This window comes from Ursus arctos, unplaced genomic scaffold (genome assembly GCF_023065955.2).
Source record: "Ursus arctos isolate Adak ecotype North America unplaced genomic scaffold, UrsArc2.0 scaffold_6, whole genome shotgun sequence".
Classification (NCBI taxonomy): Eukaryota; Metazoa; Chordata; class Mammalia; order Carnivora; family Ursidae; genus Ursus; species Ursus arctos.
Window position 1 is genome coordinate 43808868 of NW_026623078.1, and position 21093 is coordinate 43829960.

General features: G+C 41.4%; 1 protein-coding gene across 1 annotated transcript in view; it reads left to right on the top strand.

Moving 5' to 3' along the window:
- Nucleotides 1-21093, top strand: part of NECAB1 (N-terminal EF-hand calcium binding protein 1) — a 182570-nt gene that overhangs the window by 58495 nt on the left and 102982 nt on the right. The window contains exon 4 of the mRNA XM_026495772.4: nucleotides 12786-12811. Within this exon, the coding sequence (XP_026351557.1) occupies nucleotides 12786-12811 (26 nt within the window). The remainder of the gene's footprint in view (nucleotides 1-12785; nucleotides 12812-21093) is intronic.

Here is a 21093-nt window from a genome sequence, read left to right on the forward strand (position 1 = left end):
ATGCATAACAATTTTTTATCATATAAAAAGAAAGGCATAAACGCATCATTTTTTCTACTCTCCAAAGTAGCCTTTATGTTTCTTAGTTCTTTTCATCTTTTGAAAAGATTTAGACATTCCAGTCATATCAAACTTTCTGAAATTGAGACAGTTTTCTGATGCTTTTTGTATACTTACGAAAATCTGGATATGTTTTTTGAAACTTAACTTTCAGACTTCTCCATCTTGTGAAACCCCCTTATTCATGAAGCCATTTTATATGATGCAAAACAGAATACTTTATCTAGAAATTTTATTAAGTAATACATAACGCGATGGGAGAGTATTAATGTTTAATACTTTCTTGATGTTATTTGGAAACCCTTTAAAATGTAGAATCATAAACTTTTTTTTAGTTAAAATTGGGCTTTTCTAAAATCCAGTGATTTTAGGAGATTAGACAATAGAGACCTAACTTATTTGTGACAGAACCAGAGCAGATTCCAGTTTTTATTCTACATTGTGCTGATGTTTCCGATACAAAACATGTTTCTTAAAAATAAATTCCGGGAGCGCCTGGGTGGCTCAGTCAGTTAAGTGTCCGACTCTTGATTTTGGCTCAGGTCATGGTCTCAGGGACCTGGGACCGAGCCCCACATTGGGCTCCATGCTCAGCGGGGAGTATGCCTGGGGATTCCCTCCCTCTGTCTGCTCACGTGCTCTCTCTCTCAAAAAAAATAAATCTTTAAAGAAAAAGAAATTCTGAAAACTAAAACAGGCATTAAAAACAGTGTGCACAATAGCAGCTCTCTGTATTGACACTTCTCAAAGTGTAGGCCACAGACTGACAGTGGCCCACAAACTGAGAGAAGAAGAAAACTTGACACTATTTACAAACTTTCATAGCAGCTTGACATTGCTACGATATCCAAGTACACGATATTAGTAATCCATTTTTATAGTTTTATACAAAAGCATCTCCCTGGCAGAAAATGGAAATTTAAAAATCTCACCCTTCCCCACAAAGAGTTTGAGAAACACTACTCTGGAGAGTGCTAGTGAGGCTCCCGAAAAGATTTCCAGGTGGAGATGGAGCTAGATAAGAAACCACACTGAGGCGGAAGGAGGAAGAGAAGGGCTTACCACCCCTCAGGAGCAGACGCAGCTGAGCCAGCAAAAGTCCCAAATTTTAACCTCCCTTGTGGAGGGAAGATTAATTTTGGTAGAAAAGGAGGGCTGTCATTAGTTATGAACTCTCAGTCTTTTTTCAGCCACATTTGACAGAAACTAAACTCAAAGTAGATTAAGAAAGGAGAGAGAGAGAAAGAGAATTCATTGATTCCATGACTAGAGAGTGGAGACTCTTGGCGTAAAGCTTGCCCCAGGAATCCTAGGGACTTGGGGTCATTATTCTTATTTATTCATTCATGCTGTCCCATGCCTTCTCCTCCCTTCTCTCTAGTTGTTTCTCTCTCAGGATTGCCCCAGTCTATTCTACCACAGGTCAGATTCTGCACGTGTGTGGCTTTAGGTAGCGTGAGGCTCTATCATATTACCTTAGCCCCTCTGGAGGTAAGAGGGAGCTGCTTTCTTAAGAGACCATTCATAAGATCCCGAAGGAGTTACTCTAAATGGCCCCCACTTAACACAGTGTGCTCACTTTGGGGCCATTCATCACAGCCAAGGGGAGAGGAGAGTGTTTTCATGCACATGCATGTGGCCAAGTGGATCGGGTTAAGGTAGGGTGGAACTGGGCTACTATGATCAACAGCTCCATCAGAAACATATAGTGGAGGGCATGTTCCCCAGAGATAGGGGATGATGGTACAGAAGAATGGAAAAGATGAGCAGAATAAGCAAGAGATGTCCACTGCATTATAAAGACGGATCTTTTCAATGTCAGAACTAACTGGTCTGAGAAATAGGAGGTGGAAGAAATAAAAATGAAGACAGAAAAAGAAAAGGGAAGAACCCCCAGCAGATGCTGGGAGCTCTGATGGGGGCAGCAGCGGAGGGGGCCAGGTGTTGAGCAACGGGGAGGAAGCAGTGAGACAAAACAGAAGAGGGAATTGGAAGGGTGGGGAGCCATGTATTCATTGTCCTCTGAGGACATGAGCCATGGGACAGCCTTTTAGTTCTGAAGATATGGAGGACAGCCAATCCAAGCTCAACATCCTCCAACAGTTAAGAGTGTCACGTTAAGCCACAGCAGCTGCTTGGGGTTATGTTGTGCTTCTGCAGTTATAAATCTCGGGCTGATGAAAACAGTGTCTGGTAAATTTTTATTCTGTTTCCCTGAGCCTCTGCTCCAGCATTTCCTTCCAGTGATACAACCGGAAAGCCAGAGCGGGCTTTTTTCCTTCATCTGAAATACCTTTGCAAAAGAATGTCTGTAAAACATAGATCCATTATACTCTCCCACATGCAAATTTTATACCTGACCTAACATTCAAGATGCAGTTTTTAACATTATTTATGTACAGAAAGCTGTTCAAAATCAGAGCCTTGGAGAACTCTATGACTTAATATCCTGTTTGAAGCCTCGAATGGTAGGTTCCGAGGTCCATCTAGTCACAAATGCCTGAAGTCAATGAGGAGAAGACTCTCCTTCCCGTGCCCTGAACAAGTTAGTGCAAGCGAGGCAGGGCCAGCGTCAGCGACAGGTGGTGCTCGCAGCTCATGATGTTAGGCTCTTAGGTCAAGAGTAGACCAAGAAAAAGAAGCTGCATTCAGGTTCCGTTAGTGCTGCTCAAACGGTAGTCCTGGAACCAGTAGCAGCAGCAGCAGCAGCACCTGGAAGCTTGAGAGAAATGCAAACTCCCGGGCCCCTCCTTATAACGGAGACTGTCTGGGCGTGGGGCTCACAACCTGCGTTTGACAAGCGCTTCACGTGATTCCTACGCACGCTCAGGGCTGAGCTGTGCTGGTGTCAATCCCCGCAGCCTGGGCAACTGCAAAAGCCCAGAAGGTGACCACAGAAACCGGGCTGAAGTTTGAGCAAGAAGACAGGACTAGAGATACAAGTAAGCCTTAGTATCAGCCCTTGGTGCGCTGAAGCTGTGCGGATACTAAGTCTGAGAGGAGAGAGGCAAAGGGCCCGAACATGACTCCGGAGAATTTTTACTAAAGTCCGTCTTCTCTGCTGGGCGTTGTGTCTGGCTTCCAAGAGAGCAAGGTCAAATATGCTATTTTTACTTGGAGACTGGCTTTTTTGTATAAGCACGTTCCGTCTGCTACTAAATGGAACTTGGACCTCTGAAGAGCCAGAGAAGTAAGTAATAGAGGCTATTAGGTGGATAGAATTGTCGAGCATATGCTATTAACATGGCTTATGTAATTGTAACACATTTAAGCTACCACTTACCGTGCAGCACATACTCTTTGCAGATTGTTCCCTTTCTAAGAAATGCTTTGATTTGAGACCTAGTGTTAAAGGTAAAGGCTGCTTCCTGAAATCACCTTGGCAACTTTTTAAAGAAGACCTTGAGCCCACACCTTGAATTTTTGAAGCATAATCTCTAAGTGCTAAGCTTGAAAATCTGCATAAAAAAAAAATCTCCAGGTGGTTTAGATGCTCAGCCAGATTTAGAAACCTCTAAAAAACTAGAAAACAGTCACGGATATGAACCAATTAGATGTCTTTTTGTTTTGTTTTAACTTTAGGCTTGCACAAAGAAAGCTGCCCCCCTCCTCGGGGTTACACCTGGGCTTCATATGCCTCCTCCCTGTCTCTGCTTGGCGTCTCTCCACCTGTTCCCACCTCTTTCCTCCCTGCCTGTTGGTTCCAGCCTGGGAACATGACATTCGTTCTTCATTTGAACTCCTCGCACTATGTCATCTTAGTTCTGCATTATTTGTTGCTTTTGTGTCCCATTTCTTCAATGAGTCAGCTTTAGGTTCTACCTGCATTTCCTAGGCTCTCAAATTTCAGGGAAGGACTGAAACTGTTGTTCAAAAGTTGCCAGAGACATTAAATGTGAACTATACTGGTTCTTCTTCATCGCTTATTGAGCCTTTCTTCAGTCTAGAGAGCTCTGGGAACTCTCTTCTTGATTTCTGAGACCCCGGTCTTTTTCATCCCCTGCCCACCCAATTTAGGCTCCTTTTCAGTATGTGGCATATGGTATTTGTCTTTCTCTGCCTTGCTTATTTCACATACTGTAATGTCTTCAAGGTTCATCTGTGTCTTTCCAAATGTCAGGATTCCCTTTTACATGGTTGAATAATATTCATACGCATGTCTCACAACTTCTTTATCCATTCATTTGTCTGTAGGCACTTAGGTTGTTTCTGTGTCCTGGCTATTGTAAATAATGCTGCAATGTGCAGATATCTTCTTGAGTTAGTGTTTTTGTTTTCTTCGTATAAATACCGTGAAGTGGATTTGCTAGAACATGTGGTAGTGCTATTGTTAGTATTCTGAGGTCCCTCCATACTGTTCTCCATAGTGCTCTGCCAGGTTGCATTCCCAACAAGAGCGCCTGAAGCTTCTCTCTTCTCTGTACCCTCACCAGCACTTATTATTTATTATCCTTTTGATGCTAGCCATTCTGACAGGTGTGAGGGGATAGCTCAGTGTGGATTTGATTTGCATTTCCCTGATGACTAGTGAAGTTGAGCACGTTGTCATGCACCTGTTGGCCATTTGTCTTTTTTTTTTTTTTTTAAGATTTTATTTATTTATTTGACAGAGACAGAGACAGCCAGTGAGAGAGGGAACACAAGCAGGGGGAGTGGGAGAGGAAGAAGCAGGCTCATAGCAGAGGAGCCTGATGTGAGGCTCGATCCCGTAACGCCGGGATCACGCCCTGAGCCGAAGGCAGACGCCCAACCGCTGTGCCACCCAGGCGCCCCTGGCCATTTGTCTTTTGAAGAATGCCTCTTCAAGTCTCTGGCAGTTTTACAATTAGATTGTGTTTTTGGCTATTGAGTATTATATATTAACTGCTTATCAGATACACAATTAACAAATATTTTCTCCCATTCCACAGGTTGTCTTTTCATTTTGTTAATGGTTTCCTTTGCTGTGAAAAAATTTTTTAGTTTGATAAGTCCCGCTTGTTTACTTTGCTTTCGTTGCCTTTGCTTTTAGTGTCAAATCCCCCAAAAAAAGTCCTTGCCAAGACCAGTGGCCAGGAGCTTACCCCCGCTATGTTTTTTTCAAGGTGTTTTCTTGTTGAAGGTCTTAAATTTAAATCTTTAATTTCCATTTTAAATTTAAGTCCCAAACTTAAGTCTAATCAATTTGAGTTCATTTTTGTATGCGGTATAAGGCAGGGGCCCAGTTTCATGTTTGCATGTGGCTGTCCAGTTGTCTCATCACCATTTATTAAAGAGACTGTCTTTTCCCCATTGTGTATTCTTGGCACCTTTGACATAAATTGTGTATATTCATTGGTTTATTTCTGGGCTCTCTGATCTGTTCCATTGATACATGTTTTTATGCCAATAACATACTGTTTTATCATAGATTTATAATATGTATAATATATATAGTTTGAGATCAGGGAGCATGATTCTTCCAACTTTGTTCTTCCTTCTCAAGATTGCTTTGGCTATTCAGGGTCTTTCGTGGTTCCATACACATTTTAGGATTATCCTTCCTACTTCTGAAAAATGCCATAGGAATCTTGATAGGGATTGCATTGAATCTGTAGATTGCTTTGGATAGTCTGGACACAATATTCCAGTTCATGGGCACAGAGAATCTTGCTCTTGTGTCTTCGGTTTCTTTCATCACTGTCTTAGAGATTTCAGGAGAGATCTTTTACCTCCTTGGTTAACTCACAGGTTCTTAATTTTTTTTTTTTCATCACAAATTAAGATTGTTCTTACTGGGGTCTTAGACGATGGTCATCTCTAGGATTCAGTTCAAAAAGTATTACTCTGGTCCATGCCTTGTGTCAGTTCCTATTTTTAATATTTGTTATACGGTAAGTGGGAAAAAGTACCTGCCCTAATGTCCCTTCAGAGTTCAACGGAGGAAAAGCCATTTGGAGAGATCCCCACCCTCAGCTTTGGTAGGTGTGATGACATGGTGCTTTAGATTCAAGAGTCCGAATGAAGGTTCGTCCGTGGCTCCTACTACAAGCTACAAACACTGTGTAGTTCGACTATTCCTGTGGTTTTGAGTGCTCCCATGTGCTGATGACTCCAACTATTTATTACTGAGTTCAGGATTCCTATATCTAGGGGTCAAGAGCATTCTTGACTTAAACATTACTGGGTTTGAGTCCTGGCCCTGCCACTCATTAGGTGTGTGACCTCAGATCAGTTACTGAACCTCATCCAAGGCCTAGTCCCCTCTTTGTATGATGGGGATCATGAAAAGAGTTGTAGGAAGTGAGATACACCAGGTAAAGCATATGCCAAGTACTCCAGGTATGTTGCAGCTCCTTAACCTTTAATTCTTCATTTTTTAGAATTTGTTATTTTTATTTTTCCCCGTATTTGACTCTTTAGGGTACTCTAAGCTTTCATTTGGAATTCCCAGACTTCAGTCTGCCAACTTTGAAATACAGTAACTGCCAACTTTCGAACCAGCTCTTCAGTTCACTAGATGCTCAAGGGCTATGAAAATGACACACAAACGAAAAGGTGGTGTTATTTTGGTGTATGAGTTTGGACTCTACCACAACATGTGGTAAAACATGTATTGGCTTCCTAGGGCTGCTGTGACAAATCACCACAGCCCGGGTGGCTTTTAAAACCGCAGAAATCTGTCTTGGAAGCCAGAAGTCTAACATCAAGCTGTTGGCTCACCATGCTTTTTCTGGAGTGTCCAGGGGAGAATCTTCCTTGCTTCTGCCAGCTCCTAGTAGTTACCAGCAGTCCGCGGTGTTCCTGAGTCATAGCAACATCACTCCAGTCTCTGCCTCCATCTTCCCAGGACCTCTTCTCCCTGTCTCTGAATCCAAACCTCCCTTCCCTTCTACGGATCCCATCACAGGGTTAGGGTCAACCTTAGCTCAGTATGACCTCATCTTAACTTAACTATATCTGCAAGGATCCTATTTCCAAACAAGATCATGTTCATAGGTATTGGGTTCATAACTTGAACAAACCTTCTTGGGGGACCCAAGTCAGCCCATTACAGTGCACATAGAAAATGTTTAATATGTCTTGGATGAGTACATAATTAGCTTTAGACCTGAAAAACAAAATGATTTTCCAATCCCATTTTGTTTCTCACGTGAGACATTGCGTGTACGTGTGAAAATAGTCTGAGCTTAATCGGTCCCAGTATTAGCAAGGTTCAGGTTCTTGTTTGTGGTACCTCCTGTGAATTCCTCCTCTAGCGGACACCCAAATGCACAGTGTGTTCTGATCATGATGGACTCTGAGCCCACACTTCAAGCCAGCTGCTTGCCAGATGCTGCCTGCTACAACCGTCTATAGCCCTCATCTCCCATATACTTAGGACTGTTTCAGCTGTAATTACAGGCTCTGACCCTCTCCAGGTCCCAGGAACAATTTTGGCCTCAGCAGAAGGGATTTCCAGAGCTCTTACCAGTGTTGACTCAGTGTCCTGTCACACCGTGTTGATAGCATGGCCTTACATACTGCCTTGCTTCAGACGCCTATTTGTCTTGATTATAAGAACCGATCTAAAAAAATGGTGATCATGTGAGGCGATGGGTGCGTTAGTTAACAATATTGTGGTAATCATTTTACACTGAAAAAAAATTGTTTAAAAAGAGCAATCTCCATTTCTATCCTGGTTCTGGTTTTCTTGGCTCATCGCATAGTCCAATTTGATAACCTGTGTAGTATTTCTGTTCTTCTACAAACAGGGACCTGCACTGATGCTACCTCTTGGGTCAGGGGTCTGGTGGCTAAACTAACTTGCCCCTGCCTGTGGGAATAGCTGAGTAGAATCCGTCCCTGTAATCCCTTGGCCCCCATTCTGTCACTGTAGTCCTTTCGATGGAGGTCTCTCAGCTGAGAGAGCTCACCTCAGCTTAGTTTTTATCCACAGCATCTGCTCCATCAGAGGAGACGCATCCCGTTCTAGACCCTAGTCTTTCTCACAATCCCCCCTCCACCAGAGGGACAGACTCTTATAGGACCAGACTCTTTATGACCAGTTACAGATCTACTTCATGGAGTTAAAAACTATTCCAACAAATTTGCAAGGTCAGGGCCTTTATCATTCTTCTGATCTCCCAGTATTACGTCTGTTGATTTTCATTAATATTGTTTTGTTTGGTGCGTCAGAACTAGCCGAACACATTTGCTCTGATGATGATGGAAAGATATTTTACTCAGATTGTTCTTAGTGAATTGGAAGATCATAATAATCTTTTATAACATGAACACTACGATGGCTGGGCGTATTTGTTCCTTAGCCAGCCTGCTGGTCTACCAATAAACCAATGTGGGCATCGCTACAGTGCTCCCATCAGGGAGTAACTAAGCGTGTTGCTCGCTGAGTCACATTCTCCTTGCCTCAAATCCTGTCTAGAAGTAAACATCTTTGTAAGCCAAAATTAACTCCTTCAGGTTATTAGGGAGCTTAGCAGTGTTTAGCAAACTGTTTTGCCAACTGAAGAAACCCTGTTAGCACTGGTCGTATTCAGACTGGCGATGAACTGGAAGCTCGGTGAAATGTGAAGTAGGACTTAGACTCTAAAGGGTCCTGCTTAGAGCCACAGTGTATTGATTCTGAAGAAGCAGCTAAAAATCTTGAATGTAATCAGAAGCAAAGAAGGAGTTTAGAATGGTGGTTTTTCAGTAAGAAAGTTCTAATCCTTTGTTCTTATTTAAACAGCTAAATCCATTGAAAAATACTTCAGAGATAACTCAGAATGTTCACATGAAACTAAAATTGTTTTGGGATGGACCCTGGCATTGAGAGCTGGCTTATGGAAGGTTATATTAGAAAGATTCTGAATTCCCAAGTAGAAATCAGTCTGCACTTCCCAAATTCTTTTCTTGACAGTAAACCTACTTCTCAGGAGAGCAGGTTAGTTCTTCAGAATGTACAGTGCCCAACACAGGAGACTCAAGTCAAAACAACTTCAGCTGCCCCCAAGACTTGTAAATGAATGGTGTGCAGTGTATGTCATGTCCTTGTTACACTTGCAGTGTCTGAGTGGTGCTTTTTGCAAAACTGAATGGCGGGTCCAAACTGACAGATACATTGTAATTTATACCAAGTAGATTCATAAGTTAAGTAATGGGAACCTTACCATTCATGCTTCACATCTTTTCCTGATTCATTCTATTTGTAATCAAGGAGTTTGCTTTTTCCATTATAAATAAAACCTTGTAATAAGAGAAACCAAAGACTTGGAAAATTGTAAAGAAGGCAAAAGCAAGCGCAGCCGAAGTCCTAGCATCCAGAAGCAATGTGGCCTGCTGTTGGCATTGTTACTTACTTTCCCCCAAGTCCCGAACATATGCATTTTTTGATTCTATATATACCATTTATATCTGCTTTCAAATTTTTACATAACTTCTAAACATAAGCTTTTTTCCAAGCCATTGAAGACTCTTTAGATACATTTTAATGATTATATAATGATATGCAATTTGCTTAGTTATTCAGCTAATGAACACTTAGTCTGTTTCCACCCCCCCCCCCAATTGTCAGTCAGGCTGCAGTGAATGTCTGTGTTCTTTACCCCTCCTTGGCATCTAGCTGAGAATGCATTCTGATAGTAACACCCCTCTGGTTCTGTTTTAATAAGAATGTTGGCAATGTGACTAGCATTTACTCTTTCTGTTTATCTTTCTTTTTAAAAAAAGCCACCGCTAAAAGATTACAGGTTTCCTTACTATAAACACACAAAGGAGCAGGACAATAGCACACACTGTAGATACACTGCAGGCTTATCTATGGCGTAACGTCCCTTTATAATCCCGTGTTACTACAGGGTAGGGCTATCTCGTAAGAAATCAGCTCTATATAATTCACCCATGTAAGTCTATAAAAAGAGCCATGCTCTACTGTGCACAACAAACAACACAGCACAGAAACAGCTAAATAAAGGAATGTTTGAGGGGAGCACTATAGCACTTTACGAACATAGCCTTTTATTAAGAAACAAGTAGAACTAATGTCTGTTACTAATGCAGATTACTCTGAACTACTATGTTTTATGATATATTCCATGTAATTCAATTTTCATAATGGATTGGACTGTTTATTCCTTTGAAATTAAAAATCTCATTATGAACCTGTGAAACGTTCTGAAGCAAATACAAAAACAAAGTGACCTTTAATGTCCTTTTTCAAGTCTGAAGTTCTATGAAAACACTAAGGTTAGGAAATGACATGTAAGTTTTAATGACCAAAGTGTTTGAAATGATACTAAAAATGTCTAATGATCTAATTCTGAATCCAATAAGATTCCAAGCTTTGATGGTTTTACCTCAAAATCCTTCACCTCTGTCTATTCTTTTTGCCTCTCACCCCGTCACTTCCTATCCGTCCTATACCTCTGATCAAGCTCCCATATTAGCTAGTACCTTTTGGCTTGAAATCCTGATATATAAAGACTTACAAATCAAATCCTATGTATGCACCACTGTATTAGTACTTGTACGCTGTAAAATTACACTAAAAGAAATGAAAAAGTGTAAGGTTAAATATGAATGGAGATATTTGAGAACTGTGGGATTTGATAATGGCATTGAATCAATATTAATTTCCTCACCTGTACATAAGAGAACATACTTATTTGTAGAATATACACACCGAAGCATTTAGGGGTAAAGGGATATCATTATCTGCAATGTCCAATCAAATGATTTGAAGAAACACCTACAGAGAAAGAATGTGATAAGTGAAATAAAATGTTGATAACTGGGGGGATGGTTAGGTGAAGGGCACTTTTTTGTAGGTTGCAAGTATTTCAAAATAAAGTTTTTAAAAAGTGTGTGTGTGTGTGATGTCTAAGTATTTCTTCTTGCCCCCATTGGATGGCCTTGCACACCCATTGGGTTGTATACTCCATTCTGGGATCAACTGCCCAGACTATAATAATAACGTCCAAACTGTTCTCTTGGCCTCTTTTTCACCCTCTTTTTGTCTAACCTCAACCCGTCGTTAGTGACCTTCCTAAAGTATAAATCCGATAATATCACACACTTTCTTTAAAATCCTCTGTGATTCCTAGTTGATAAGAGTACATAGATACTTTTCAGATGATCACATGAGGCTTTTCATTGTTTAGTCCCATTTCTTCATTAATGATTTATGTTCCAGCCAAAGGAACTACTCCTCGCATTCATAATTTTTATTGCAAACAGAGTTTCTTCTAACTGGAATGTTCTCGCTTTGTCTGCCTTTTCTACTGATATTTAACCCTTGAGAGTTACCCTCAAAATTTCATCCTTTATAGTCCCTGATAATCTTGCAATTAGCCACTTCCCCCATAGCAACTATTTTATTACATTTTAATTATTTACTATATGAGTCTACCTCTAAATCCAGCTGCTAGAGACTAGTGATCGGACATACTCGTCTCAGTATCTATTGCAACCTGATGGATCTGTGGTGGTTGGAACAGTGGCTGGCCCATAGCAATGAATGCCTGTGGGAAGAACGAATAGAAACCCACCCTGAAAGTACTTTAAAGCCTGCAGAAGGCTTTACGTGTTTTATCTGGTGGCAATTACTACTTCACAAGATGACCTGCATAAGAGGTAAGGATATCTTGAAGAGATATCCTTTATCCAAGATCACATATTCAGTGTCTGAGGATAAAATCCTGAATTTAAAATTATATGACAACTTGTGATGGAACTGGTAAAAAGACCCCGTGTTTGGGATGCGCTGGCCCCGCAGCCCTGACTGCCAGGGAGGAGGACTGGATTATGACAGTGATTTACCTTGGGCTTTTACCTGTGGCAGCTGAATAAAGTCAAAGATGTTCAGTTAGTTGATGTTTGCAGTTGACTTTTAGTAAGTCTTTATCATCTTTAAGAGATTTACTTTTATTCCAATTGCATTTAAACTTTCTAAAATTAGGAGTGAGTGTTGAATTTTATTAAATTCCCATCTAGTGTTTAATAGGAGTTTTCTCCTCTAAGTTATAATGTCATCTCAGATTGATTTATTGCTTGATTTTGGACCATTCTTGCATTCCTATACCATGTCTGCCATGGTCAAGACATTATTCTAATAGGAATGTATTCTATCTGCTAATATTTCATCTGTTGTTCTGTATTTATCTTCATAAGGGTAAGAGGTAACTATTGTTTACATGTAAATATTAAGCCGTGTAACTCTTTGTTATGTGTCAGAAATCATTCCAAAAAGGCATGGGGTCAAACTTACCTCATAGGTTGAGTTTAGGTATGGAAGTTCTAACAGTTCTACCAAGCCAGAAATCCTGAGAGCTAACGTTTATTAAGTGCTTATTTTGTGCAGGTTACTCTTTTAATGGTTTTATATGTATTAACCCATTTACATCCTACTGCATTCATATGACACAGAACTTATTTTCCCCGTCTTGTGGTTGAGGAACTGAGACCCAGGGATGCAAAGTACTTGTGGGCAGTAAATGGTAGAGTCGGCATTTGAACTCAGGCATTCTGGCTCCAGAGTTTATGTTCTTCACAGTTAAGCAGTATTCCCCAGCATGATACTGGTGGAAACACTAACCCCAGGAATTATTTGCTCAAAGATAGAATCTGATGTAATCATTGTTAATATGATTGACAAAGCAATGTAGAATTTGTAAGAGAAATACCATAACTATTATTATTAATATAATAATATAGATTGGGGAATAACTGTATTTAAGTATTTAAAAAGGTAAATATTACCAAAGTAACAATTTTTTTTTCCTTTTCAGCAATCTTGACACAGAAGAACTATGTGGTAAGTTGTATTATGGGGGGAGGGGTGGGCAAAGTTGTGGTATTTGGGGAGGAGGGGTGGGGAATCAAACTACTTGCTTTAGGTTGAAAAAGAGCACCATCTTATTTAAATTTCTACATACCCTGAAATTAATGTCCTAGATTTGGAATATAGTAAAAGATAATTGAGATCTCAAGGGATTTATCTTCATCTGTTTTTTTTTTTTTTAAAGATTTTATTTATTTACTTAACAGAGATAGAGATAGCCAGCGAGAGAGGGAACACAAGCAGGGGGAGTGGGAGAGGAAGAAGCAGGCTCATAGCAGAGGAGCCTGATGTGGGGCTCGATCCCATAATGCCGGGATCACGCCCTGAGCTGAAGGCAGATGCTTAACAACTGCGCCACCCAGGCGCCCCTATCTTCATCTGTTTTACTCAAGCGTGTATTTCACTGGAGAAAGAGTTGGGGCTCATTAATTTGTTCATGGAGAAGAATTGTTTTCCACTTGATACAATTAGTTTAACAATAGCAAATTCTCCACTAGTTTGAATATATTTTTACGTTGGTGTTTAATACAACTTCATTATTCTCTTCAAGTATATTGCCTCTTACCACTGTTTTTGCAAAACTGACCCCCTTGACATATAAAAACAACTTTGTTCTATATCTCCCTAAGCAGTTCTGGAATGTTAAATGTCACTTGCAAAACAAGTTTCGAGGGAGAGAGGAATTTCTACAGATTCTTGACTTATAACCTCTTCATTTATTTTCTTCATCCTCTTGGTTGGAAACAAAGGTCACAGGCTGGGAAGGTGGAAAAGGCCAATATTTCTGAGATTTGTTTTTTCTTATGAGAAAATTATGAAACATTGTGAGACTATTCAGTGTGAAACAGCTATTTTTCTCTGAATGCTGGGAGTTTTTAAGTTTTATGTTTTAAGGTAATTGTATGAGATAACACCTTGTCCAAGTTTGATTTTGTTGTCTAGGTTTTTTAAAAATAATTTTACAAATGAGATTATCTGAAACTCCTAACTGAAGTCACGAGCGCTTGCTGAACATCTCATAGTTCTTACAAATTTAAAGTTTACCAAATCATCACAAAGTCCATTTTACGGTATTCAAGAGTGGTTATCTTCCATTTCATTAAATGGTAGAGCAACACCGAGTGAGGTTATGTCAGGACAAAATATCAGAACACGAGGTTTCAGGGCGCCTGGGTGGCGCAGTTGTTAAGCATCTGCCTTCGGCTCGGGGCGTGATCCTGGATCCCTGGGATCGAGCCCCACATCAGGCTCCTCCGCTGGGAGCCTGCTTCTTCCTCTCCCACTCCCCCTGCCTGTGTTCCCTCTCTCGCTGGCTGTCTTTCTTTCTGTCAAATAAATAAATAACATCTTAAAAAAAAACCAAAACACTAGGTTTCAAGAAAATAGCTCTGAACAACACAAATATGGTAATCACCGTAAGCTTTCCAATTTTCCAATGGTCCTAAAACACTGGTTTTGTTCCTGCGCAGTGTCTATCTCCTGTTCACTGGGAAGAATCCAACTGAAATGCACGTTGTTCATGCAGAGGCAGGGGTCTGATGCCAAAGCAGGTCATGATTTTGTGAATTATGAAACACTAGTAAAGAAAAACAGGGAAAATCCTGACATGCTTTCACGCATAATCCAACCATGACCCATCCACACATGGGCATTAAACTGTGCCCAGTGGGCCAAAGGGCCCATGGGGACAATGGCCACCAGGCTTTCTAAAGAATAGCAATCGCTATAAAGGTCAAGTTGTGATCCGTTCTCATGCACGTGCAGATGGTCCCTGCCAGTGAAGTGGGGAGAGTATCCCAATAATTTTGTGAGGTTAGGAGATCCCATGTGCCTTAAGTATCTAGATAGCTCAGGCCAAGTAATGATTTCCTCAAATCATCCAGATAATTCTTTATGTTTTCTACCCAACTTTGCCTGCGTAGGCATGGCTCATGAGAAATCACACTGTTATAAGGGCTTTTAACGTAAGACATTTAGTGGGTCTTCTTTATTTGCTGTGTTGCTTATGTGTTGTCACTAAGGCATATTACATTATCCTTTCTTAGTATGATCGTGTATCTTCGCTTAATCCTCTACAAAAAAAAAACTTTAACTTGTCTTCGCTAATAGTAGAACTAGATTAGGAACCTACTCTGTTTTTACTGGAGAAAGCTCTGACTATGATTTTCCCCATGGTTAGGGAACTAGTATATGGGTTTGTTGGGTTTTTTTTTCTTTTTAAAGAGAGAGAGCATGCATGCAGGCTGGGAGTGGGAGGTGGGGCAGAGGGACAGGGACAGAGAGAGAATCCCAAGCAGCCTCCACTCCTAGCCAGAGCCCGATGTGGCGCTTGATCTCAAGACCCTGGGATCATGATCTGAGCCGAAATCAAGAGACAGACATTTAACTGACCCAGCCACCCAGGCACCCCTAGTATATAGGGTTTTAATGCAACCAAATTGCTCTGTATTTTTAAACCCAGTGATTATACTCCCAATCATGTGTTATAATCCTCCCCCTCTCTGTTCAAGAACATGCATTTTAATTTCCAGAGTATAGTTTCATGTCTCGTTATTTTGTAAATATAAAGTAAATATTTAAGTTGGATTCTAATCAAAACCAAATGCTTCAGTGCGAGCAAGTAAAATCTGTCAACTCACACCCCACACAAATTCGCCCTCGCGCATGGGAGGGATGGCACGTGATCAGTATGGAAAGAAGAGTTCATGGGCTCTTTCACAGAAGCAGTTAAAAGGTCCAAGAATCTAAAATGTTCATTCTTTTGCTTTTACTTAGTTTGTTCATTTACTAAATTATGGACCTAGAAATCAAAAGCTATTAAAATAAAGTGTTGATTTATTTTAGTTATGAAAATCATACTTAGTTTTTTTAAAATTTAGTAATACAGAATTGCATAGCCATTTAAGAGGAAATGTCGGTCTCCTTTTCCCCCTCTTCCCTTTCTCCCTAATCTCTGCTGCTAACTGCTTGGAGCATACCTTCCAGATATTTTTATTCATAAATTGACATTGGTACATGTGCCTTGATAGATAATTTTTCCGACAGCGAGATATACTATAGGATCAGTGCAGCTGCACGCTGTTCATTTCATTAAAGAGACTGCAGATGTGGTGCGTTCACCTTCACTTCTCAATCAAATCCCTTTTTGTGGATTTTCGGGTTGTTTCCAGCTTTTCACTTGGACAAACAGCATTGAAGTAAATATCCTCATTTGTATTATCTTCGTACTCTTGTGTGAGTAGTTCTGTATGATAGGTGCCTGTAGGCATAATTACTTGGTCAAAGAGTCTTTAGTTTGCACGCCCACCAGCAGTGTTGAGGCATGCCACGTTATTCACTCTTCCCATAGTTAGGGAGGCCTTCCCAGCTAGCAGCTTTAGGCCATAGCTTATCAGTCAGTACATAACTCAGTTACAACTAGGTGTATGTGTTTGAACTCTGGCTTTAAGTCTTTGGTTCTCTGTTCATTCCATCTTTAGCTGTAATCTAAAATCTATCAGGAGTAAAATTCTTACTTTCCGGACCCTACCCAGGGCTGACAGGTAGAGGCTGCCCGAATGGCCTCCGTGTGACCCCTGGGCAGTGCTGAGAGGTACCTGTGCCAGCCAAGTCAAATGCTGGAGGATCAAAAGGCACTGTTCCTCTTCCAGACTACTAGAGCTGTGGCTACCTGGCACATTTATAAAATCACTAAAAAGAAGGGCACCTGGGTGGCTCAGTCAGTTGAACATCTGACTCTTAATCTCAGCTCAGGTCTCGATCTCAGGGTTGTGAGCTCTAGCCCTGCATTGGGCTCCATGCTGGCCGTGGAGCCTACTTTAAAAAAAGTAGGTGTAAAACATTTTACATGATACTGATATGCATTCCCTTAGATTCCCAACTGACACCTCCATTCAGAGCATGAGTTCCCCCGCCTCTCCATTCTCTGCCATCTCAGTATTGTCCTCCCGACCTAGTATACTGCTTGGGAAGCTGTGACAAGGTACAGACTGTAGGATCCATCTAAACTCATGAGAATGCTTTGTGAGATGAGTTCCCAGTGTGGCCTTGGTGGAGGGTGTGGAGCTCTGGTTCTAACTTGAAATTCTTAGGCCAAACCTGAAAACACAACCACCTGGAGGATTAAGGTGCAGACTAGGAAAACAAAACAAAACTTGGTGACGTGACACCACCAGTTAAGTACAACAGGGAAGGGAGAAACTAACCTTTGGTTAGCATATTATTAGGGAAGATGTTGCATTGAATTTCCACGAGGAGATAATTTTCTTTCTGATAGGCAGTTTGTCGAATAAGTCTGTTTATAAATAATGCTCTATTCTTATAAAACAATGTTCAGACTCTTACCTTGCAAAGGTTCTTCACTTACACTGATGAGAATTGGTGGTCACACATTTCCATATGCGCTATACAATTCTGCTTTGCTCTTGCCCATGAAACTCGTATGCAGATTTTAAAGAAGTAGATTTCTCCAGGAAATTATTCTAGTTCTCAGAGGTCAAGAGTGTTTGTTTTGTTTTCCCCACACAGAACCGTGCAGCTCTTTTTATTTTGTCTTTTGATACTATAGCAAATCATATTATAGACTTTAAGAAAAGGCACGCTACAAGCAAAAGACGTAGAAGGAGTTCCACATATATTGGATTCTTTGGGCACTGTCCTGAGACCGTGCATGTATTCAGCATTTTATCTGTGCTCCATAGGTATTGAGTTGAAGGGATAGAGGTCACCCTGAGGCGTATCTCCATCTTCACTCCTGCTCTGCTTCACTCTGACCCTTCGGGGCACGTATGAAGTGAAGCTCTGAGCCCAGGCCACAAGGAAGATTACATCTTGAGAATGAGGTGTGTTCTGGAGTTCTTGGCCCTTCCTCTGGAAGGACCAGAGTTGTCCTGGCTCTTCTGGTCAGCCTCGGACCCCGAACTTACAAATATGCTGTTAGAATAGGAGAACGGGTCCAGAGTGCAGAGGGCTGAAGGATAGAGGCTGCCTGAATGGCCTTGGTGTGACCGCAACAGCTGGAGCACAGATGCAAGCCCCGAGTGTGCCCCTGCACCAACAGTCGTTGGTGTTTGTGAGTGATGGATGATTCCCACCTTTCGGTCACTACCTCACTAATTTCTGCTTCTCTGGAGCTCCTGCTCTGCGTTACCCGCCACAAGTGCTCCCTCAGGCCTGCACACTCAGGACCCCCAGGCTGGAGCTCCCCTTCTCGCCCAAAGTCTGTAAAGGCTGGCGCACTTTCTGCTGGGTAGCTGCCTTCAGTCTTCACATCCAGTCCCTGGATGAGTGATTCTGCTGCAGTCATTGCTTTCTATCCCAATCACTTCCACCTCCGTCCCTGCCCTGACTTAACCCCCCACCTCTACCTCCTGCCTGGGATTTTGCATGTTCTCCCATCTGGCCTGTGGCTTGAGTGACTCTCAGTGGGCCATGCTGTCAACAAACCAGTTTTAATGAACCAGTATTTATTCTGGATCTTTCTTTCTCTCTAATGCTACGATTTGAGGACCAAACTCCTTTGCCCAGCTCACTCTGGAACCGTGATTGAAATGAGGCACTGGAGCACAGTAACAGGAATGAAACTGTCCAAGCTCAGTCACTTGGGAAGCCATCACTGGTCTTCTTTTCCTGCTTGCCGCATCTTTGAGCGTGCAGACATACTGCTGAAATGTCAAGTTCCTACCTACCCTCACCTCATAGCTTCAGCATGGTGCGGGGTCCTTGTTCTGGGATGAAATCACTCCTGGCAATTGATGCTATATTGTCTGTCCTGATGGTGTGTCACCAACATTTCCCAAACTTGCCACGGCGTATGCAGGATAACCTTTCTCATGAGAATATTGGAGGATGTCACTCTACTTTTCAAAATTGTCCCATGGCTTCCCATTGCCTGTAGTGATTCTCAGATTTATTCCAGGTAATAATCTATTCTGGCATGTCTATAAAACATGGTGCTTTCTTGGCCTTAACCCAAAAATTCTGATTCAGTGATGGGACCTTCTCAGTCTTCCTTTCTAACAAGTACTCTAGGGCAGTGCTTCCCAAACTTAAATGTGCCTACAGATCACCTGGGGGCTTATTAAAATGCAGATTCTGGCTCAGTAGGTCTGAGTGGGCTTCAGATGCTACATTCTTTTTTTTTTTTAAAGATTTATTTATTTACTGGAGAGAGAGAGAGAGAGAGAGTGCGCATGCGCCAGTCCAGAGGGGGAGGGGCAGAGGGAAAGGGAGACTGAGAGTCCCACGCAGACTCCCTGCTGAGTGTGGAGCCCAAGGCAATGCCAGGTTTCATCCCATGGCCCTGAGATCATGACCTGAGCCTAAATGAGGAGTTGGACGCATAACCAACTGAGCAACCCGGGCGCACGAGATGCTGTATTCTAACAAGTTCCCAGGTCATACTGATGCTGCTGGTCCAGACCACATCTCGAACACTGGGGCTCAAGAATTCTCTAGAAGATTCTGATGTAGATGGTCAGAAATACTGACCTAGACTTGAGGGTAAATTTAGAGCACTAGCTAGGAATACTTGCAACATTTCCAACTTCCTCTCTCATCACTGATTTTTGGCACCCTGCTTCCTTGTTGCTGCTTCTCCTCAAATACCTTTCAGTCTTGTCCTTTCTGTGCCCCCACGGCTGACCTACTTGTGTTCCTGTAAATACGACAAAAGATCACCTGCTTCCATGCCTTTGTTTACCCTTCCTCTGGTTATCTAGCAGATTAAGTCCTGTTCATCTGTTAATCCCGGCCTTGTCGTGCCTGCTCTGTGAAGCTGTCCTGGATTCCCTGCAGATGGACTTCAGCATTCTTTGACCTGTACTTTTTGGGGGGTGGGAGGTTAATCTGAAAACATCTTTATTTCATAGTAGGGTACTGCAGTGTGTGATTTGAGATCTAATCGACATTAATTTCAAGTATATAACAATGATTTGGTATTTATATTATGAAATGATCGCTACAATTAGTCCATCACTACACAGTTTTTTGTCTTGTAATGAGAACTTTAAGATTTAGTCTCTTAGCAACTTTCAGATACATAATACCGTATTATTAACTATAGTCACTGTGTTGCACATTACATCCCATGACTTATTTTATAGCTGGAAATTTGTACCTTTTTTTTTTTTTTAAAGATTTTATTTATTCGACAGAGATAGAGACAGCCAGTGAGAGAGGGAACACAAGCAGGGGGAGTGGGAGAGGAAGAAGCAGGCTCATAGCGGAGGAGCCTGATGTGGGGCTCGATCCCATAACGCCGGGATCATGCCCTGAGCCGAAGGCAGACGCTTAACCGCTGTGCCACCCAGGCGCCCCTGGAAATTTGTACCTTTTGACCACCATCATTTATTTCACCAACTCAGCAATCTGTATCTAGAAGTTGTTTTTTTAATTCCACAAACAAGTGTGATGATAGAGTATTTGTATTTCTCTGACTTATTTCACTTAGCAAAATGCCCTCAAGGTCTATCCGTATTGTTGCATATGGTCGGGTTTCTATCTTTTCATGTCTAAATAATACTCCATTGTGTATATATTAACTGCATTTTCTTCACCTAGTTATACATTGATGGCCACTTGGTTGCTTCCATGTCCTGGCTATTATAAATAATGGTGCTATGAACATGGAAGTCCACGGGTTTTTTTGAGTTAGTGTTTTTGTTTCCTTTGGATAAATATCCTGAAGTGGAATTGCTGAACCATACAGTAGTTCTATTTTTCATTTTGGGGGAACCTTCACAATGTTTTCTGTAGTGACTGCCAATTTACATTCCCACCAACAGTGCACAAGGGTTCCTTTTCCCCCACGTTTTCACCGACACTTACCTACTGTCCTTCGGATAACGCACACTCCGACAGCTGCTATCTCCCTGTGCTTTTGATCGCAGTTCTCTGGTGATTAGCCACGTTGGACACCTTTTCACGTACCTGCTTGTCAGGTGTATGTCTTCTTTCGGAAAATGTCTATTCTAGTCCTGCCCATTTTGGTTTTTTGTTTGTGTTTGCTATCGTGCTGTATGAGTTCTTTATATATTTTGGATATTAACCATTTAACCAGATGTATGATTTGCAAATATCTTCTATTCAGTAGGTTGCATTTTCATTTTGTTTTTGTTTCCTTTGCTTTGCAGAAGCTTTTTAGTTTGATGTAGTTCCATGTGTTTTATAATTTGTTGCCTTTGCTTTTGGTTGTCAGATCCAAAAAAAAAAAAAAAATCGTTGCAAAGACTGATGTCAAGGAACTTACCATCTGT